Genomic DNA, 23,106 nt, shown 5'->3' on the forward strand with positions numbered 1-23,106 from the left:
CTTTTGTGTTTGATTCATTAGGAAGCTAGAGACATTATTCTCTGAATCTTAAGGGCTCCTCTAAGAAAACTCTCCAGAGGTTCTTGTGTGACCCTATGAGCTACGAGGAATTTTACGTTGACTTTCAAAGCCACAGAGGAGGTGGCATGAAGATGCTTGATTCTTCCTCTCACTTTCTCTTCAAAAAGCAACCTTCCGGTATTCTCAAAAATAGAAAAAGGGAAAATTATCATTTGGGTACATTGAACTATGTACACTGCGACCAAGGTATACTTTTTTGGCACAAAGATGATAATGATAAAATTATAAATCTCTTATTCTGACTTGTATGAGTCAACACTATAAATATATGAGAAAACAGAATCACCATAGGCGCAGATTAAAGAATTAGAGGTTAAAGATGAAAGAAACAGACCTGATAAAACTGAAGCTATGGCAAGCATCAGATCTAAAATGTAATAATAACAGCAAACACATATAACAGTAACTATGAGACTTCTCTGTGCCTTTTCTTCATTCCACGCGTGAGGAAAGGCACAGAGAAGTTACGTAGCTATCAAACTCATCCAGTTTGTAAACGGCAGAGCCTAGATTTGAAGTCAGGCAGTCTGGTTCTAGAATTCATGCTAACATCAATGGGTTTAATATTTTATAGACATAAAAGAAAGCTTAAAATGTGATGCACACAAAAGGGATCTCAAAATTGACTACGCTGTTTTGAAACAACTAAACAGAACGTTTAGAAATGAGACATGTGAAATTTATTTAAAACTGGACAGATTTTTTAAATTTAACAATCTTTAAGTACCCATTATTTCTAAGAGTATCTTTGATATACATTTTGCAAGTAATGTGTGGCAGGCACTATATTTGGAAGAGTATCTCATTTAAATCTAATAACCCTTATAGCAGATATTATTATCGTCATCGTTTATACAAAGGGAATAAATTCAGAGACGTTAAATAATTTGTCCAAGTTTATGTATCTAGGAAGTATAGAGTTGGTTTGACTTCCAAATGCATGTTCTTTTCACTCATAATCTCCAGAAAAAGGTAAACAGCATATATGACTTCAGCTAGAAAAGTTAAATATTATCTGTGTATACGAGTGAAGTTAGGCCAATGGAAACATTTACAAGAGATCCCTGCCAGACACGGCCAAAAAGAGAGGGGTAATGTATAGAGTAGGTAAATTTTTTTTTGGCGGTACGCGGGCCTCTCACTGTTGTGGCCTCTCCCGTTGCGGAGCACAGGCTCCGGACGCGCAGGCTCAGCGGCCATGGCTCACGGGCCCAGCCGCTCTGCGGCATGTGGGATCCTCCCGGACCGGGGCGCGAACCCGTGTCCCCTGCATCGGCAGGCGGACTCTCAACCACCGCGCCACCAGGGAAGCCCTAGAGTAGGTAAATTTTTAGAAGTCAGAACCAGGGACTTCCCCGGCCGTCCAGTGGTTAGGACTCCGCGCTTCCACCGCAGGGGGCACAGGTTCAATCCCTGGTCAGGGAACTAAGATCCTGCGTGCCGCACGGCAGCAAAAAATTAAATAAGTAAATAAATAAATAAATGTCAGAACCAATTAAGCCAGTTATAAATGGATGGCATTTAAATATATATATTAGAATAAGTTTCAAGCCATGCAAAGTTCACCAAAACAATTTTTATTTCCAGTGTTTAATTGGGTATGCACACAGGCATGACACAGGTTTGGATCCATTAAGTCCTCATGCAGAATTATATTCTTCTCCATAAAGAAGCCAGTTCCAGCCAGGTCACTATCTACACACCTATGTTACAACATTTATATCAAATCTGGTATCTGAAGAAAAGATACACATATAATATGTTCATTTAAGTTACGTATTTTACAGAAAGATTAAAAATTCAAGTCACACAAAACTCAAAAACTGTATTAAAAGTTTGAATAGAAAACTCAGAGATCCACCTGGAATGACTAGAGAATGGAAGTTCTGTATCTACCTGTGTTAAAACTGGTAAATGTGATGAAATTTGTTACCAATAAAACGCATTTGTTTACTCAGTGTAAGTTATCTAATTTTAACAACATGGCACCCTAAAAACCAAATGTATTTTTATGATGAGGCACTTTTGTTAGTGATGAAACCAAAAGAACACATTGGCTGCATACTAATGCCAGCTATTTTCTTCAGTAATGTTGGGTGTATGCACTATGGGGTGAGTCGCAACAAATAACCTTGCTCATTTGTATACAACTATCCAATATATTTTTAAATATATATATATGTTCTTCTGGCTGTAGTAATGCACTGTAAAGCTATTTCACAGTGCAAAGTGATGAAACCAGCCCAAATGAAGGCTGCATAATAACAATTCTGGTACAAGAAAATATTTACAGAGTTATGGAACGTGTAACAGTAGCTTTTATTTGCTGGAGTGGACGTGCCCCCAGTTTAAAGACAGGGATGGAACTGTGCTTTGTTGCCTGGGGTTTCGGACAGTTGATGAGGTTGGGCCGTCGCTGCAGAACTGGCGTTTTGGCTCGTGTTCTGGAAGCTTTCTCCATTGATTTGGTCAGGTGGCTGTGGTGGTGTGGAAAGAGGGGGCCTGTTAGTTGAAGCCAGGGTGCTGGGAGAACTGTCTGCATCGGACTGAGAAGACAGGGCTGGGTCCGTGGTGGGTATTTCTAATGTGCTCAGGCTCTGGGGCTGGGGGTCCCCCGCGTCCCCTCTGCTCAGGTCAGCCGTACTGGTGCGTAGCCGCTCCCTGGCCAGCCAGTCTGAGATGGACAGGTCCTGGGCTGAGCATTTGGGCTTCAACCGTGTCACAGCTGAAAGTTCGGATTCTCTGTCCCCACTCTGCTCCTGCGCTTTCCAGAAATTCAAAACACTGATTTCAGTAGCATCCCTGTGCCCTCCCAGCGTGTGTCTGCGTTTGATGTTTTTCCTTTTGGCAGGATCGGCGTTGGTTTTTTGATTTCCTACTCCAAACATGTCATCTGCCGGTGCTTTGGGCCTCAGTTTTAACCGATCAGCTATTTTCGTTTTCCAGGTGGGCTCCTGTTTCTCGGATTCGCTTCTGGCTGGTGGTGTCAGTAAACTCCCCGTCGATTTTCCTTTTTTCATCACCTCGAACACTTTCGTGATGGAAGGGGCTTCTTTCTCATTCTTGGCATCTCCTAGAGCCGCGCTGTCTGACTTGAATCTGGCGGATTTTTTCCTGGACAGAGTGTCACACTCAATCAGCTTATGGGAACTGAAGAGCTGTCTCCGGCTCTCTAAACTCGGTGTTAAACTCCCCTCCGTACAGCTGACTTCACTGCCTTCGGAGTCCCGCCGGCTCGTCTTCGTGGCCTCGTGCAGTTTTCCACGGAGGAGCCTCTCGGAGGCCAGCGCGGCGGGGAAGACGGGGAAGTCGCTCTCGCTGTCCGTCTCCACCGGCCGCCCCTCGCTGACCAGCTCGCTCCTCTCGTCGTCGGCGTCGTCGCCCCTGCTCTCGGCCACCGACTGCACTTCGGGGCTCAGCCGGCTGGAGTCGAGGCCGGTCACGGAGGGGGCGGGCGACGTCGCCGAGCAGTCGGCGGTGATGGTGCCGACACTGACCAGAAACTCGCCAACTCTGGGTTCGGGGCTGGTGGATTTCTTGGTGGAAAACCTCGCCAGAGCGCCGGAATCGGGCCCCGTCTCGTCCGGGTGGGAGGCCTTCTGGGCCGCGAGGGCTCTGGGGCCCTCTTTCAGGATGGCCAGGCGACAGCTCGGGGTGGGCGACCTGCTCTGCTTGGCGCCCTGGGGGGCCGGGGGCTCTGCGCCCTCCCCCCGCAGGGCTCGCTGATCAGCTCTGGCCGCGCTGCCGTCCTTCTTCGCGTGATTTTCTTTGCAAGCCACGGTCCTTTGTTTCCTGCCCGGTGTCTCGCTCTCTTTTTTGGACTCTTCTTTAATATCGTTGTGACCCTGCTCTGCATTTTCTTTCTTAAAAAACACATTGTCCAGTTCGTCTTCTGAGCTGCTGGGCTGTGCTTTTTCTTTTGGTTTCTTCCTCTTGCGACTGGCGGCCGCGAAGATGGACGACACAAGCAGGTCCCTGCTATACTGATCTTTTCCGGATCCCCAAGAACCCTGGGGAGCAGAGACACGAGACTTTGAACATAAGAACGTTATTGAGTTCACTTTCTGAAAAGGTCCCCCCCACCCCGCACCAATATTTCTTTTGCTTTTTGTGTGTGTGTGTGTGATTTCCATTGCTTTGGTGATTATTTTTTATTTCATTTTTTAACTGAAATATAGTTGATTTACAATGTTGTGCCCATCTGTGCTGTACAGCAAAGTGACTCGGTTATGCACATATAGACACTCTTTTTTTTCACATTCTTTTCCATGATGGTTTAGCACAGGAGATTGAATATAGTTCCCTGTGCTGTACAGCAGGACCTTGTTGTTTATCCATCCTCTATATAACATTGAATCGTTTGCATCTGCTCATCCCAAACTCCCACTCCTTCCCTCCCCCTCCCCCAAGTATTTCTTAACCACTAAAGCTAAGTAATAACAGGGTGTAGTTTTTATGCCCCCTTTTAACTTGTACCTAAGACAACTTCTTATTTTTATTTAATCTGTCCCATTTCTTGCCTGGTGGTATTTATCTGCCATGTCACAGCTGACATACACCTGTCTTTCAGGGACACCTTCTGTGCTTGGGGCCCTCTCGCACTCCTATTCTTCTTGACTTCCCTCCATCTACAGACCGTCCCTGCTTCTGCTACCCTCAGAGGGTCCTCAGGTTCCTTCCTCCGGAACACGGGTCTCATAAAGAGTCAATATTCTGACTGAGTAGAATATAATATTCTGACATTGGTTAAAATTTTATGACTAACTTCAATCTTCCAATTACAGCTATCACATGATACAGATACTGTATCAGATAAGCTGATTAAGATAAGGGAGTTCCTGGGTTCTCGTTAGTTCAGGCAGGCTCGATCTGCATAGACTGGCCTTAGGTAAATCAAGTTGGCACTGTCTTCACTGATCTCAAGTAACAACCAAATCATGAAGTTCAAAACACATAAGGGCAATTAAAGACCTGAAATCCTTACCATAGAAACACTGCAGTGCCCTGTATTGAGAAAGTGGCAGTGCGGCCAATTGGCTTTGTCAGCTACGCCTAATAGGTTCTTGATGATGACTGTTTAAGTGTTCGTCATGTACCCACAGGCTAAGTAAATTCGGGTCGGGGAGGGGGCGGTGTCGATAAACACTAGCTGGTGTAACGCACACCATTTAAGTCAAGCAGGCAGGCAGGAAGTATGCAGAGTAACAGAAACTGAGTGATAGTTTCTCTGTTGTCATAAAAATCTTAGACAAGCCAGAACTACTATACTGAAGTCTTGAAAATTACAGTAAAAATTCAGGCTTTTGTATTAGAAAGGATTCACCAAAATGAAATCACAGATTGATGGAACTTTGTTTTTATAAGTTATAAAGGATTTTATAATTATACAGGACCTTTCTAAGGGTTATTCACATTTAACACATTCTGTTGAAGACCGTAGGGGATGATGGCTGTGACTGAGCTCTGAATTAGACCTGGTGTTCCTTCCCTAGCTTGCTGGGTATGACACTGAGCAAGTGATTCACTTTTAAACACCTCAACTTCATTGTTGATTTAAGTGAGAAGAAATTCGATTATACTATCTTTAAGATTCCCAACGGTTCCCTTTAAAATTCGATGTTTCTGTGATCACTATGTGTTGGAGCAAATGACTATATTATTTTACAACTGAAAAAAATTGTTACGAAGGATTATATCATTTGGACATCCATTATATTATAGGTGTAATACAAACACCACCATAATTTACTTAAGATGAAGAGACTGCTATAACCACAGGCTAAGAAATATGCATCTAGTAAGAGGAAAGGAGGGAATTGCAAACAGGTATGAAATCTAAAACCTAAAAATCTAAATCTAAAATCTCATATTCTGGCAAAAAGAGGTGGGAAACTGTTCCAAAGTAAAGAAGTCTAAGGAGACATGACAACATAACGCAAGGGGCGATCCTTGAGTGCATCCTATATACAGGAAAAGAAAAAACAACACACATTATTGGGACAACTGGCGAAATTTGTGTAAAAACTGTACGTTAGAAATAATGATGCATTGTACTCATGTGAACTACCAGAATACAATAATTACGCTGGCATTACATAGAAGAATCCCCTTGTTCTCCAGAGATGCACACTGAAGCATTTAGGGGCAAAGTGTTACCATGTCTATAAGTTAACTCTCAAAGGACTCAGAAAAAAAAAATTACATATATATCAAGATTTACCAACTGATAAATCTAGGGCAAAAGGTTTGGGTGCTATTTTACAATTTTTCAAAATGAAAAGTTGGGGTAAAAAGATGGTAAAAATCACAATATAAGTGATAGCAAATGACAGATCATTCAATATTTTATGATATTTTCTGCAAGAAATTCAATTCTAATTTAGTCATATGTGATCCCATTATGTTTAGAAATGATATGTAATGATACGTATGTCTCATTTCCAAATAGAACATCTGAACAAATTTATTGACAATTCTACTTGCTACAGTCTCAGAGGAGCAAAGCTGGCACAAACTGAATTAATGAAGGACTTTCGAACTGAATGTCTTAAAAACTACTAAAAAGTGTACTCTGGTGGTGGTGTCAACAGAACACAAATTATGTAAACAAAAATTGATTATAAAAACAAAGTTAGGGACTTCCCCGGTAGTGCGGTGGTTAAGAATCCGCCTGCCAATGCAGGGGAACACGGGTTTGAGCCCTGGTCCAGGAAGATCCCACATGCCGCAGTGCAACTAAGCCCGTGCGCCACAACTACTGAGCCTGCGCTCTAGAGCCCGCGAGCCACAACTACTGAGGCCCGTGTGCCTAGAGGCCGTGCTCTGCAATGAGAAGCCACCACAATGAGAAGCCCGCGCACCGCAACGAAGAGTAGCCCCCGCTCGCAGCAACTAGAGAAAGCCCGCAAGCAGCAACGAAGACCCAGTGCAGCCATAAATAAATAAATAAATTTATTAAAAACAAAACAAAAAAAACAAAATGAATGATCTTGTTGAAAAGAAGGCAAGAATATATATTTTCATAAAAAATGTATAATAATAATAAAGTCTATATTACTACTGAAATGTTTACAGAATGAAATAAAATGTTTGGGATTTGCTTCCAAACAGTCCCGAGGGACTTCCCTGGTGGTCCAGTAGTTAAGACTCTGAGCTTCTACTGTAGGGGACACGGGTCCCATCCCTGGTAGGTGAACTAAGATCCCACCTGCTGCGAGGCCAAAAAAAAGACCAAAAAAACCAAAAGTCACGAAGAGGAGGAAAGTGGGCGGGCGCATATGAGACAAACTTGGTCATGTGTTAATTGTTGAGCGTGGATAATAAGGGCTCATTATATTATTCTCTCTGCTTTTGCATATGTTAGAAAATTTTCACATTAAGAATGAGGGGGTAAATGCCTACTTCTTTGAATTATGCTAAACTACACTGAGATAAATCCAACACCCCACCTCACCATCCAGTATTCCTCTATCATATTTTATTTTAAGCATTCATTTTTCCCTTTATAAGACTCTGCTGGTCTGTCATCAGACACAGACACGGGTGCATCTGCATACCAAGCCACAAAGCAATTCCCCTCTGAAATATTCCAAACTGTACAAAACAATTTACCTTAGATTTTGTTGAGTCACTAGTAGCTGAATCTGTGAGAAGTTAAAGAAAACATGGTCAGTATTGGTCAGATTCTTTACTGCTTTCAACAAACAATGCAAAACTTATGGAAAAGACAGGCACAGAACAAAATGTGAAAGCAAAACTCAAAAACAAGAGAACACAGTGGATAGTCAGAGCTCACAAAGATGCAGGCTGCACCACAGAAAGCCACCGCCATGAAAGGATGCTGTGAATTGTAGGCAGAATCAGCTCAATGATAGGGATGGCAAAGGAGCCCTGTACTAAACGAAACAGAAACACTAGTGTTTATTAAATGTGCTAAGCGTTCAATCTAGCAATAAAGCAGCTTGAAGACCTTTGGAAGAACTGCACTATGTACCACATCCTGTATCTGAAACTGATACACAATGTAGAACGTTTAGGATTGTTGGCTGCCCTCGCTACAAATTGAGATGCTCAGACTCAGTGTATTTATGTTGATTTTTGTCAGACTGTCAATGTTAAATTTTAGAAGCATATACTGTGTGCGTAAGGATGCATTAGGATAACCCTGCTTCTAGGTCACTTTGACGTTACGTTAAATCATGCTGATCTCTGTACTTTGGACCCCGGTTTCACATCTGTGCAGTCAGGGATCCTTTAGACTAGTTAAATTGCTACCAGTTTTCCAATTATTTATTAACAAATGCTATTATGGAAATGGAAAAATGGAGAGCATCATTTTACTGTCTGGCAAAAAACTCAGATTATACAAGTATAAAGAGGGTAGGAAGGGGCTAGCACTCTTCAGGACAACACCAATTTGGAAATTTTCTCTTTCAACTTCAGGGAAATGGATTTTCAGAATTAATGAGCTGAGCCCCATGCCACGCCCCTTTCAACACATGGCTCAATGCTTTATGACTTTAAGAACTGGTAGACCATACCATGCTATTTCTCCTCACGGTCTGCTTCAGAAATAACAAGAAACAGCAGAAAAACCTTTAAGAAAGTAGTAGTGATCTGTTTACAATAATCGTAAGCGAAAATGTACACCACAGATCAACTCGGTTTGCATTTACAGGAATCGGGGGTTTCTGCAGACAAGGCAGCTACAGTGTGGACAGCAGTCCTCCTTCTTCCTACAGTTCCAGCTGTCCATCAGGGACACCACGGAATCCACTAGCGACATGACCGTGTGATAGACTCCTCCCATCTCGCCTGTGCAACATCAGTATAGATTTGCCTGTGTCAGTAAGTGCTGGAAAGAAAACCCTTTAGGACTAAAACAAGAACTAGAGACAAAGGGAGAACATGGTGTAAAACATGCTAGGTTAGTGCAACAGTTTGGCAGGAGAAAATTTGCATCGAAAGAGCCTATTAGAACTGATACTTCACCGAACATGAGGGTGGCAATAGAAGACAGAAGAAAATGTCAAAGAAATTGACTTTTACGGTGACCTCTGTAGTGACAAGATAATATACTGCATTTATGGGAATGGTGCCCATGAGCATTTTACGTATTTAATTGGCTGCCTTTTCAACAGAACGTCCAGCTCAAGAGTAAGAACTACTCATACAGTCTAGACCATACTTTCTGCCATCACAGCAACCACATACTCAGTAGCGTGTATCTGTTTTACCTTGTGATGACTATTACATGGAAACTGTGAATTAAAAAAAAAAGAACAAAACAGTGGTTTGCATGCTCATTTTCCCTCGTATTTCCTTTCTGACAAGCATTACAACTCCATGCACTGCCAATGGCATTACAGTCACTGGAAGATAATTCAGATCAATCAGAAGAGGAAGATTACATTATTTTTATTAGTGGAAAGGGAAAAAAAGAAGAGGAAAAGGAAAAAAAATCATAGTGAATTGTTACTTATGATTGATTTGCTCTTTCATGTTATAAGAATTTAGCTTTTAACCTAGAGATCAATACTGCCCAGGCAAGAGTTACCTGATACATCTCCAGGGGAGACGCCTGTCCTTCCAATGTTGGTGAGTAAATGATCTATGTTTGGCACTGGCTGGGAGTCTACTGTGTTTTCCTCCTGCACTGTTGTCTATGGTTAATAAACAAAGATCTCTTCATCATCTCTTCAAAGATACTTTCTTTAAAATTCAAACAACATTTAGTAAAAGACACATTACTGAGTGGAGGACATATGCTTAATTTTTTACATTATTTGCATATAATTAATTACCAAATAAGTATCATACTTGGATTTTCATTAGATCAGAAACTGAGGCGCTATAGACCTGCTTTCGGGGTGCAAAGCAGACAATAGCATACAAAGCAGGAAGGTGACACAGTTGTAGGATCAGGATCTTGTGTGTCCCAAATGAGAAGAACAGAGTACAAACGCTGACGGACAATACTTACAAGAGGTTCTTCAGCACCTTCTTCTGTGAAAAACCAGTCATGCTAAAATTTAAAATAAAAAAGGTGAAAAAGAGAAATTAAATAACCCCCTACAGAGATCTATATTTTGGAGGATAGCACAGAAAAAAAGGTAATTCTCTTAGGGAAAAAAAAAAAAAGTATAACCAAATTCTGCCCTACCAACTATCAGCTGCTCATGAAAAAGAATGTTCTCGATGAGCCGAAGCCTGGACTTACGTGCTGGATAAGCGTCTCTACGATCTTGTACTGGTCTGGCATGTGAGTGACCATGTGCGTCATGTTATCTTCAGAGGTCCTCACAAGAGTTGGACCAAACACTATGGCTAGGTTTCTGGGTTCCATCTGCAACAGAGGATGATATTAGAAAATATCACAACTTTTCTTAAGAAAGTAGGCTTAAATTCCCATTGCATGTTTGGCATTTTACTTCTGAAAGACTCTTTTGATGAAAAATAATTCAAAGAATGGTTGACTGATGTGTGTAAAAAAAAAATAATGCTTTTTCTTGCTTTAATGACAACATACAATACTTAATTGGCATTTGTTTTTTCCAGGAAGTCTTTGATTGAAAACAATTGATCTGGTTCAAAACTAGTATTACGGGAATTCCCTGGCAGTCCAGTGGTTAGGGCTCCACACTTCCACGGCATGGGGTACAGGTTCCATCCCTGGTCAGGGAACTAAGATCCCACAAGCCGTGCACCTCAGCCAAAAATAAGTATTAATAAAGCTGGATCAACTGACAAAAATATTAAAATCAAAGGGAATAAAACTTGCAAAAGAATAGGGAAAACCTCTCCCCTCAAAAACTAAACAAATGGAAAGAGATACATAAAAATTTCCAAATTTGCCTGAGTAATACATTAAGATCATGAATATGTAAAAACTAATGTCTGAAAATATTCTTTTGATAAAAATTTTACTTCAACCAAGACTTCCAAAGCTTGTTGCTTATCCTTGTACCAATGAACACCTCAGTATTACATGCCTATATGTTTTTATGTTTCCTTCCATGATAGTTTGTACTCCTGTTTAAGTACCTGATTGTCAAAGGTGCGAACCTTTTGTTTTTCTTTGTTATATCTTATAAGTATCTGGTGTAATTTTTTGACCTTAGGATTTGATTAGAATATTAAATAACCAATCCCAAAAACATAGTAGAGGGTAAAAAACCATTGTGGAACTCAAAAAAAAAAAAAAAAAAATCAAACTGGTCTTGGGATCCACACCAAAAATTTAGTTTCCATCCATCACCAGACAGTTGATCCCCCTTACCCTTTCACCCTCCCCTGCACCCTTGCCCCTTCCCCTCTGGCAACCACTACTCTGTTCTCTGTATCTATGTGTTGTTTTTGTTTGGTTTGTTCATTTATTTTGTGTGTGTGTGTTTTTTTTTTTACTCCATGTGAGTAAAATCATACAATATTCATCCAAAAGATATTTCTTTAAACCAATCAGGAAAAGCTACACGTGAACAGACTACTAGATAATACGATGGAATAATAAATTTTGTTGTGTTTGATAAAGGTAATATGGTGGTATGAAAACAAAACCAAAACAATTTATCTGCTAAATCTAAATGAAACAAAACAAAAAAAGAAAATGTCTGTTGTTTTTCACTGTATACCATTTGATACATTTTTACTGTTGTTTGTGCAAATATTGCCCATTCAAAATATTAATATACAGCTGAAAAATAAAAGAAGTAAAATTTCTGACTTTTTCATTTTTCTTGCTGGATAAACATGAAAGAAAATGTCTTGAAAAAACAACAATTCATATTTTGGGGATCTTTTGCTTTTAAGAGTGATCTTTAGCGGGACGTGGTCACCAGTATGATGTATTTTAGAGCTTCTGTTTAATTATAACCTATTTTTGACTATTTCGCATGAAGCAGTGAAGTACATCTTTTCAACTAAAGCCACTGAAAGTACATCTCTTCAATAAACAGTTTACACACCTTATTTTTTTCTGAATTTTCTGCCACTGTCTTCAGATGAGCCGAAAGAAACTTGAGTGTTTCATAATGATGTTCGGGCAAATCATGAATCTGAAACATATTATTTTCATGATGGATTTAAATGCTGAACTTTCATTGTACCTCCAAAAATATAAAATAATACCTACTAGTCTTTTTAATGTTTTCAGACGATCTAGAGGATCTTCCTTACGATTGGCTTCAATAAAGTCGGCATATTTATCTGACAACAGTAAGAACAAAAAAAAAACAAATTCATCTTAAATTGTTTAGGTGAGCTGTAATCTAGTTTCCCTTTAAGGTTCAATTTCAAACCACAATTAAAAAGAAAAAAATAGTAGGGAAGACCCCAAATAGCCTTTGAAATGTTGTCCTAAAACTACTATAGGGGCTTCCCTGGTGGCACAGTGGTTAAGAATCCACCTGCCAATGCAGGGGACACGGGTTCGAGCCCTGGTCCAGGAAGATCCCACAGGCCACGGAGCAACCAAGCCCGTGGGCCACAGCTACTGAGTCTGCGCTCTAGAGCCCATGAACCACAACTACTAAGCCCGTGTGCCACAACTACTGAAGCCCGCGTGCCTAGAGCCCGTGCTCTGCAACAAGAGAAGCCACCACAATGAGAAGCCCGCGCACCGCAACGAAGAGTAGCCCCTGCTCGCTGCAACTAGAGAAAGCCTGCGCAGCAACGAAGACCCAATGCAGCCAAAAATAAATTTATAAAAAATAAAATAAAATAAAACTACTATAGTTTTTAATGATTCCTCTAGGCCTTATCAAACAAAGGAAATTCCCTAAAATGTGAGTTCTCTGAGGGTACAGCCTGTATTTACACAGTCTGTCCACTTTCTCTCCCTGCACTGCAACATCTACTACAAGGTCTTATCTAAGTCAAATAGTTGGCTTGGCTGAAAAAATGCTTTTCTACTAATTGTACCTTATTATGCCTGAAGGCTTTTCACTGAGAACAATAATAACATATTTTCAACTCAGCTGTAAACGTGAATGAACAGGATAATATATATTTTTATTGAACTTTAACAACGTTTTATAAACTGTTTTTCACTGAAATGTATCAGGAGGAAAAAAAAATCCAAATGACAAAGAATAGGACATGATTGTGCTTTGTATACAAGTAAGAACTAAACAAAACCTCCTGTTTCTTTTGACAAAAATATTTTCCCCTGGTTCCATTTAATATGCTGTGGTTTCCCAACAATGTAATGTTCAACTGTTGCATCAGTGTCTTTGGTGGGGTTAACTCACCATTTGTGAAAAGTGGTTCAGGGAGTTTTCTGAAGAAGGATTTTAGTAAACTGCTTATCACATTCAAATCTCGCCATTTCTAGGTATGCAAAATAAAAATACCGTATTTTTGTAGTCAATACCACAAAGGAAAAAAACACAGACCAGTTATTCAAATAGAAATACACAAACTTACATCGTCTTGTATATCAATATCAGACATTCCCTTGTTGAGTTCCTCTTGCATACTTGAGATGGCTGCATTGTTTCCAGGAACTCTATAAATACCTGTATATTCAAGACCTCTTTCTTCAACTAATTTGCAACATATGTCAACTATTAATGGAATATACTGCAAAACAAGAAATAAACATTTTATTTAACACAGCATGAATGTTTATCTTCAGTTAGTAGATACATATCGTAGCTACAAGGCCCTTTTCATCCAAAAGGAAACAGTATATAAATTGTTGTTATTTGATACAGAGAAAATAAAGAATAGAAACACTGGAGAACTGGGAAGAGACAAAACCAGCAAGAGATAGTTGAGTCAGTGGAAAGAGAATGAATAGGTCAAGACTGAAAGAGGAGGCCCCACAGGGAGATAACAGTGTAAAGAAGAAACAAGAGCTAGTAGGGAGAATGTGGCAACAGTTCAGTTGAATAAAAGAAGGGGGACGGGGAAGAGGAGGGGGAAAGAATAACATCCATCCACTCATGATATGAATCCTAACGTGGGCATTGTAAACACACACACACACGCGCGCACACACACACGCACACGCACACACACGCACACGCACATTTACATTTATCACACTTTCTTAATCAGATTCTTGTTCCCATCCTTCTTTTAAAATGCTGAAAACAGAAACACACACGACTTGAAAATGACTTCTTACCGATAGTTTCAGATACATTCTGAGCCGTTGAATAATTATTCTATTTCAGAGTCAACACATTAGAAAAAAGCATTATAGATAAAATTACTCCATACACCCGTACAGGTCAGACATGCTTAGAGAAACTAAGGTCTGTTAAGAAGAGGAAAATACTCAACAGATGGACAGATACCCCCTGTGACCTGCACGGCTGTGTACTCGGGTCCTGTTATGACGACGGCTGAATTAATGGCTTTAGGAAATCTGGCGGGCTGGTGTCTTACCCGATTAGTATGAGCTGGTGGGCAGTCATCCAGTCTGACCCCGAACGTTCCTGTAGCAGTAGGCTTTTTTTCAAATGTCTTTCTCATAATACTTGGAATGCCTTTTCTCCATGTGCCTTTGTCTTTTGGGGGACTAGTGTCATCTTTTGATCGTTATTCAAAAGAAAATGACATGAAAAGAAAATAGAAACAAGAGTGTTTAAATCATGACTTTAAAGATCCTTTATCAATATTTATATAAATCAGAGCCCTGTACTATAAATAACATATCCTTTATGTATCAAACGTATTCTATTCTATTCTATTCTCTTCCTGATATAGCACTCCTTTCAACCCTCCATATAATTTAGTACAAATCAATTCTGCTTCTTCACCCTTTGACAATCTGTACCATGATTTTCTTTAAAACAGTCAAGACAATAGAATTAATGTGACATCTTTACAGTGAGATTTTAGCAAAAGGAAACATAATGGTTTTATTTCAAAACGAAAGCATCTGGAGCCTCTGCATTTATCAAATTGGTACTTTTTGACATAGATGTATGTGTTGTATTTTCCTTCACTTGATCTTTATTATAAGAACTGGTGTGTTGGGCTTCCCTGGTGGCGCAGTGGTTGAGAGTCCACCTGCTGCTGCAGGGGACACGGGTTCGTGCCCTGGTCCGGCAAGATCCCACATGCCGTGGAGCGGCTGGGCCCGTGAGCCATGGCCGCTGAGCCTGCGCGTCCGGAGCCTGTGCTCCACGACTGGAGAGGCCGCAACAGTGAGAGGCCCGCGTACCGCAAAAAAAAAAAAAGAACTGGTGTCTTGGACCCCAGCTTAAGGGAAAGGCCCCACCAGCCTGGACCAGGCCCCCAGTGATCTCTGGGTTAGCTCACCCTGAGCTGAGGTCCGCAGAAAAGGCACAGAAAAACATGAAAACACCTTTAAAATCTCAATTTTATTTAAAAAAAAAAAAAAATTTTTTTTTTTTTTACTTAAGTATAGTTGATTTACTACAAACCCAATTTTAAATCCTAGATTTATCTAGGAATGCGGATATCAGTACCTTTACTGAGAAGCTTCCTTTCTGACTCCTCCTTGGGGGAGTGTGGACTCTGAGTCCGGGGCTCCGCTTTAGCACCAAGCAGGGTCTGCCGGATGCTGAGACTCTGGCGAGGGGTCTTTGGCAACTGCTCTGCCTTGCTGCTGAAAGAAAGGAACGTTTCTGACCAAGCACGGATTTTACGTCCCAGTTAACCTGCAGGCATGGTGGGATTCTCACCTCATCAGACTGTTGTATTCTTTTATTCTTCGACTAATCAGATCCCTGTTAGTAACTCCAGTGTCCTACAGAATAAATAGAAGGTAAAATTAGAAAGTCAATTCTAAACTCCCTAAATAAGGATCCTACTCTTTCTGGGGGGCAGGGGGGAGCTCTATACTGTACTACTTTGCTTATTCGATACAGACTCCATGGAGCTGTTTTAAAAGCTCTATTCAAATCATGACCTAACTTCACTAAGTGACAAACGTTCAAGGGCCTCTGCCACCGCCAAGAGTTTTCTGTTTACTTTCTGTACCCCAGCAACACCTGGACTGGTACCAGCAAGTAGCCAGTGTTCAAACTTACTGAACTGATCTGGCGTTTTTAATAAATGACTGGGAAGCAGTGAGCCAGTTTTTTCTCTCACTAATACCAGAAAGAATGATCAGCGTTTCAAAATAATACAGATGGATAAAAGATGGAATACTGCCAAAATGTGTTAATGATTAATTGATAGGAACAGTGAGACTGAGGGTCAATTAGTATCAGAAGTGACAGTTATATTATCAGAAGAAAAAAGCTCAAACCTGGTTTTATTAACCTCAACAGGTTAACCTCAATAATATGCTACATGGAAAACTCAGAGTTGACCACAAGGAGATGATTTTTTTTTCCCCTATTGGTTCCAATTATAAATTGACATGTGTTCGCAAGTATTTTTTTTACTTGTCTCGTTTTGGTCATAGTGAACGTTACAATTTACAAAGAATACAGACTTTATAAATTCTCGAATTCAAATAGATTCTTCTCATTTACCAACTGAAAGAGGATATGGTTAAGATCTAGAATAAGACTGCTTGACAATTCTGAGCTATGTGACCCTGGGGAAATTACTTAACTTCTCTTTGCCACAAAGTTCCCTTGTTTGAAACATGGTGATGATAATAAGAAGACACATTCATATGGCTGCTGAAATTAACTGACATAAAATGCTTAAAAGAGTGACTGCCATATGGTATATGCTCGGTGAATTATTACTTTCTTAGCTCTAAAACTTGGTGAAAACACCCGTGTCTCAGAATCAGATGGTAGTGATGATGCTATAATGGCTGACACGAAGTACATGTTCATGACCTACCAGGCACTGGGGTGCGTTCTTCATCAGCATCACTTCATTCAATTTCTAAAAAAGCCCTATGTCTCAAAGATGAAGTCATCTACTGCCCAGCAGGACACCTGGCATAGAGCAGGGGCTGATCAAACAGGAACTCCTTTGAACTGCTACTTAAAGCTGAAATCTACACCCAAGTTGTGATTCTCCCTGTTTACTTTGCCAAAACTCAGGTCTGATGTCTCTTTATAGCGGTGGTTGTAGAAAAAGGGCTGTATTGATATGGATCTGGTATTCGTTGTTCACAACAAACAAGGTAGAGTGTAAACTGTCAGACGAGAAAAAGTACAGGCGTTTTCCTATGTTCTAAGTTTTCATGACTTGAATTGGATATAATGGAAATGACAGAATTCGAGAACATAATTTGCATAACTTCATGGTTAATGTAGGTGTCCCTGCATACTGTGTGGGAAAGTAGGGGGAAAGAACCTTGTGGGTTTTTTTTTTTGTCAAAACAACGGGCACGCAAATGAGAATAACGTCTAAGAAAAACTGCTGAGGATATGAAAAAGGCACCCTTGAGCAAAATCTAGACTTAATCATTGCTGAATCTGCTCTGTAAAGTTTACAGTTATGTACACTTAAAAAAAAAATCTTGGGCTTCCCTGGTGGCGTGGTGGTTGAGAGTCCACCTGCCGATGCTGGGGACACGGGTTCATGCCCTGGTCCGGGAAGATACCACATGCTGCGGAGCGGCTGGGCCCGTGAGCCATGGCCGCTGAGCCTGCGCGTCCGGAGCCTGTGCTCTGCAACGGGAGAGGCCACAACAGTGAGAGGCCCGTGTACCGCAAAAAAAAAAAAACAAAAAAAAAACTTCACTTAAAAAAAAAATCTTCACTACTGAAAGTTCTGCTGTAAAAAATAACTTGATGGTTGTGAGTCAGAAACTCTCTTTATTAAAAAGAAAAAGTGGCTTATAACATGATTTCTGATACTACAAGTTTTCTTAGAAACCAATTACTGTATTACAGTAGGCTATATTATATTCTTGCCTGCATAATTTCATTAACAAGAATCATGCTATCAGGGTCTCTGCATTTACACAGCAATTTGTTTGGAGATGCATTTTCGCTGTAACTTAAGCCCACAACAACCCTGGTTTTGACACAAAGAAACAGATCTGGAATTATTCAGTCACAAAGGTAATGACCAGGACTAGGAACCTAGGTCTCTGCTCAGTGCTTCACTGCTTCTGAGAAGGTATGCAGAATGTATGAATAATCTGCTTTTCTAGGTCAGTAATGGTGATTTTCCCAATAAGTGAAAATAATATAATATAGGTACACTTGAGTTTTCCTTTTTTTTTGGCAGCACCGTGTGGATGGTAGAATCTTAGTTCCTCAAGCAGGGATCGAACCTGTGCCCTTGGCAGCGGAAGCACAGAGTCCTAACCACTGAACTGCCAGGGAAGTCCCTGAATTTTCCTTCTGATCAACTATTTTTTTCTTTAATTAATTTATTTCATTTATTTATTTTTGGCTGAGTTGCGTCTTCATTGCTGCGTGCGGGCTTTCTCTAGTTGCTGCGAACGTGGGCTACTCTTCATTGTGGTGCAGAACCTTCTCACTACGGTGGCTTCTCTTGCTGTGGAGCACAGGCTCTAGGCACACGGGTTCAGTAGTTGTGGCTCGCGGGCTCTAGAGCGCAGACTCAGTAGCTGTGGTGCACGGGCCTGAGTTGCTCCGCGGCATGTGGGATCTTCCCGGACCAGGGCTCGAACCCGTGTCCCCTGCATTGGCAGGCGGATTCTTAACCACTGAGCCACCAGGGAAGCCCTGATCAACTATTTTTAAGTGAAGATAGCACGTTATGATTTTTTTTAAATGATGTATCAGATTCTTTCGGTCTCCTTTAAAAAGAAAATGTTGCGACAGCGTCGGTTTTATCAATGTCGTTTTGGACACTAACCTCCTCATTTAAGTTGCTGCTCTCCTGGATGCTCTTGATCCAGGCTAGCATGTCGTCCCTGTCTTCAGCCTGAAACAGGCACTCGCAGTCGGACGTGGTGAGTCGAAAGACATTTTTCCTCTTGGTCTCGCTGTAAGAGATGTCTATTAAGCAAGCGTTAACACTGATGGGCTGCTCCTCTTCAGACGGAGTCGTCTGTTCTCGTTTATCTTTGTACAGGTACAGCGAATGGCCCCGAAGTACAACATACATCTGCTTCCATGGTCGAATACTTCCACCAACTCGCTGGAGAACATGAGACAGATCAGGCATACTCAACACTTGGCTAAATCTTAGTGACAGGACAGATGCATCTAGCAACACTGTTAACACGCTTAAATGTATACCCAATGTGGCAGGTGCCTGCTTTACGTCAATATGTATTTGTTAGGGCAGGAAAGACAAAAAGCGTGGAACGTAAACCAAGTTGGGTAATGTATTCCTATCACAATCAAGGGCAATGAAATCTCAATTTTAATTGGGTTGAGAAAATAAAATGAATAAAGTTAATTAGGATAAAGCGAGTGTAGCAAAATATATAAAAAATGCTAAGGGAATAGAAAATAAGGAAAAAGGTCAGTCAGAAAAATCCTCTGAGTGAAAGCAAGGCTTAAGACAAGTCTTAGATCATGCAAATGACAAACACTGAAAAAACTAATCCCCAAAGGATATGCAGACGTAATGAATTTAGTTAACAAAACTGATCAACTTTATATGGTCAAGCAACAACATGCAAGATGGGTTTTCTAAAAGAAATTTGATACTCTTTTGACAGTATTAAAGTTTTCTTATAAATTAAGCTACACAAATATTGTACAAAATTTTCTGGTGAAGTTTTTCTTATATTGTTATCTACTTAATGAAGCATATATTGATATTGATATTCATTTAAATACCTCTATATTTATAAAATAAGGGGAAACAATAAAATTATTATAAAGGCAACTTGAAACTCTGCAAGCCAGAAGGAAGTGGCAGGACATGTTTAAAGTGATGAAAGGGAAAAACCTACAACCAAGATTACTCTACTCAGCAAGGATCTCATTCAGATTTGATGGAAAAATTAAAACCTTTACAGACAAGCAGAAGTTAAGAGAATTCAGCACCACCAAACCATCTCTACAACAAATGCTAAAGGAACTTCTCTAGGCAGGAAACACAAGAGAAGGCAAAGACTTACAATAACAAACCCAAAATAATTAAGAAAATGGTAATAGGAACATACATATCGATAACTACCTTAAATGTAAATGGATTAAATGCTCCAACTAAAAGACATAGACTGGCTGAATGAATACAAAAACAATATCCGTATATATGTTGTGTACAAGAGACCCACTTCAGACCTAGGTACACATACAGACTGAAAGTGAGGCGGTGGAAAAAGATATTCCATGCAAATAGAAATCAAAAGAAAGCTGGAGTAGCAACTCTCATATCAGACAAAATACACTTTAAAATAAAGAGTATTACAAGAAACAAAGAAGGATACTACATGCTGATCAGGGGATCTATCCAAGAATACTATATAACAATTATAAATATTTATGCACGCAACATAGGAGCACCTATATACGTAAGGCAAATGCTAACAGCCATAAAAGGGGAAATTGACAGTAACACAATCATAGTAGGGGACTTTAACACCCCACTTTCACCAATGGACAGATCATTCAAAATGAAAAAAATTAAGGAAACAAAAGCTTTAAATGATACATTAAACAAGATGGACTTAATTGGTATTTACAGGACATTCCATCCAAAAACAGCAGATTATACTTTTTTCTCCAGTGCTCATGGAACATTCTTGGGTCACAAATTAAGCCTTGGTAAATTTAAGAAAATTGAAATCGTACCAAGAATCTGTTCCAACCACAACGCTATGAGACTAGATATCAATTACAGGAAAAAATCTGTAAAAAATACAAACACACAGAGGCTAAAAAATACACTACTAAATAACCAAGAGATCACTGAAGAAATCAGAGGAAATCAAAAAATACCTAAAAACAAATGAAAATGAAAACACGAGGACCCAAAACCTATGGGACGCAGCAAAAGCAGTCCTAAGAGTGAAGTTTATAGCAATACAATCTTACCTCAAGAAACAAGAAACATCTCAAATAAAAAACCTAACCTTACACCTAAAGGAATGAGAGAAAGAAGAACAAAAAAACTGCATAGTTAGCAGAAGAAAAGAAATCATAAAGATCAGATCAGAAATAAATGAAAAAGAAATGAAGGAAATGATAGCAAATATCAGTAAAACTAAAAGCTGGTTCTTTGAGAAGATAAACAAAACTGATAAACCATTAGCCAGACTCATCAAGAAAAACAGAGAGAAGACTCAAATCAACAGAATTAGAAATGATAAAGCAGAATTAACAACTGACACTGCAGAAATACAAAGGATCATGAGAGATTACTACAAACAACTATATGCCAATAAAAATGGACAACCTGGAAGAAACGGACAACTTCTTAAAAAAGCACAACCATCCGAGACTGAACCAGGAAAAAGTAGAAAATATGAACAGACGAATCACAAGCACTGAAATTGAACTGTGATTAAAAATCTTCCAACAAACAAAAGCCCAGGACCAGATGGCTTCACAGGCAAATTCTATCAAAGATTTAGAGAAGAGCTAACACCTATCCTTCTCAGACTATTCCAAAATATAGCAGAGGGAGGAACACTGCCGAACTCATTCTACGAGGCCACCATCACCCTGATACCAAAACCAAAGATGTCACAAAAAAGAAAACTACAGGCCAATATCACCGATGAACATAGATGCAAAAATCCTCAGGAAAATACTAGCAAACAGAATCCAACAGCACATTAAAAGGATCATACACCACAATCAAACAGAGTTTATCCCAGGGATGCAAGGATTCTTCAATATATGCAAATCAATCAATGTGATAAACAATATTAACAGATTGAAGGAGAAAAACCATATGATCATCTCAATAGATGCAGAAAACACTTCTGACAAAATTCAACATCCATTTATGATAAAAAAAAAACCCTCCAGAAAGCAGGCATAGAGGGAACTTACCTCAACATAATAAAGGCTATATATGACAAATCCACAGCCAACATCGTTCTCGATGTTGAAACACCAAAACCATTTCCACTAAGATCAGGAACAAGACAAGGTTGCCCACTCTCACCACTGTTATTCAACATAGTTTTGGAAGTTTTAGCCACAGCAATAAGAGAAGAAAAAGAAATAAAAGGAATCCAAATCGGAAAAGAAGAAGTAAAGCTGTCACTGTTTGCAGATGACATGATACTATACATAGAGAATCCTAAAGACTCTACCAGAAAACTACTAGAGCTAATCAATGAATTTGGTAAAGTTGCAGGATACAAGATTAATGCACAGAAATCTCTTGCATTCCTATACACCAATGATGAAAAATCTGAAAGAGATATCAAGGAAACACTCCCATTTACCATTGAAAAAAAAAAATAAAATACCTAGGAATAAACTTACCTAAGGAGACAAAAGACCTGTATGTAGAAAACTGTAAGACACTGATGAAAGAAATTAAAGATGATACAAACAGATGGAGAGATATACCATATTCTTGGATTGGAAGAATCAACATTGTGAAAATGACTACAGTACCCAAAGCAATCTACAGATTCAATGCAATCCCTATCAAACTACCAATGGCATTTTCCCCAGAACTAGAACAAAAAATTCCACAATTTGTATGGAAACACGAAAGATACCGAATAGCCAAAGCAATTTTGTGAAGGAAAAACGGAGCTGGAGGAATCAGGCTCCCTGACTTCAGACTATACTACAAAGCTACAGTAATCAAGACAGTATGGTACTGGCACAAAAACAGAAATATAGATCAATGGAACAGGATAGAAAGCCCAGAGATAAACCCACGCCCATATGGTCACTTTATCTTTGATAAAGGATGCAAGAATACACAATGGGGAAAAGACAGCCTCTTCAATAAGTGGTGCTGGGAAAACTGGACAGCTACATGAAAAGAATGAAATTAAAACACTCCCTAACACCATACACAAAAATAAACTCAAAATGTATTAAAGACCTAAATGTAAGGCCAGACACTATAAAATTCTTAGAGGAAAACATAGGCAGAACACTCCATGACATAAATCACAGCAAGATCCTTTTTGATCCACCTCCTAGAGAAATGGAAATAAAAACAAAAATAAACAAATGGGACCTAATGAAACTTAAGCGCTTTTGCACAGCAAAGGGAACCATAAACAAGATG

At 39.8% G+C, this 23,106-nt stretch overlaps 1 protein-coding gene across 7 annotated transcripts in view; it reads right to left on the bottom strand.

Moving 5' to 3' along the window:
- Window positions 1-1,642: 1,642 nt before the first annotated feature.
- Window positions 1,643-23,106, bottom strand: part of ARHGAP21 (Rho GTPase activating protein 21) — a 127,861-nt gene continuing 106,397 nt past the window's right edge. For 5 of the 7 annotated variants that reach the window (XM_019933423.3, XM_033852446.2, XM_033852447.2 and 2 more), the window contains 13 exons: window positions 18,799-19,083; window positions 15,738-15,802; window positions 15,522-15,661; window positions 14,473-14,615; window positions 13,504-13,659; window positions 13,329-13,407; window positions 12,212-12,285; window positions 12,045-12,134; window positions 10,301-10,426; window positions 10,064-10,105; window positions 9,638-9,743; window positions 7,693-7,724; window positions 1,643-4,091 (listed from right to left, as the gene is read on the bottom strand). In XM_019933423.3, the coding sequence (XP_019788982.1) occupies window positions 2,430-4,091; window positions 7,693-7,724; window positions 9,638-9,743; window positions 10,064-10,105; window positions 10,301-10,426; window positions 12,045-12,134; window positions 12,212-12,285; window positions 13,329-13,407; window positions 13,504-13,659; window positions 14,473-14,615; window positions 15,522-15,661; window positions 15,738-15,802; window positions 18,799-19,083 (3,000 nt within the window). In that variant the 3' untranslated portion in view covers window positions 1,643-2,429. The remainder of the gene's footprint in view (window positions 4,092-7,692; window positions 7,725-9,637; window positions 9,744-10,063; window positions 10,106-10,300; window positions 10,427-12,044; window positions 12,135-12,211; window positions 12,286-13,328; window positions 13,408-13,503; window positions 13,660-14,472; window positions 14,616-15,521; window positions 15,662-15,737; window positions 15,803-18,798; window positions 19,084-23,106) is intronic. The other 2 variants (XM_019933425.3, XM_033852448.2) reach the window with 1 other exon arrangement.

Source organism: Tursiops truncatus, chromosome 2 (genome assembly GCF_011762595.2).
Source record: "Tursiops truncatus isolate mTurTru1 chromosome 2, mTurTru1.mat.Y, whole genome shotgun sequence".
In the NCBI taxonomy this organism is placed as follows: Eukaryota; Metazoa; Chordata; class Mammalia; order Artiodactyla; family Delphinidae; genus Tursiops; species Tursiops truncatus.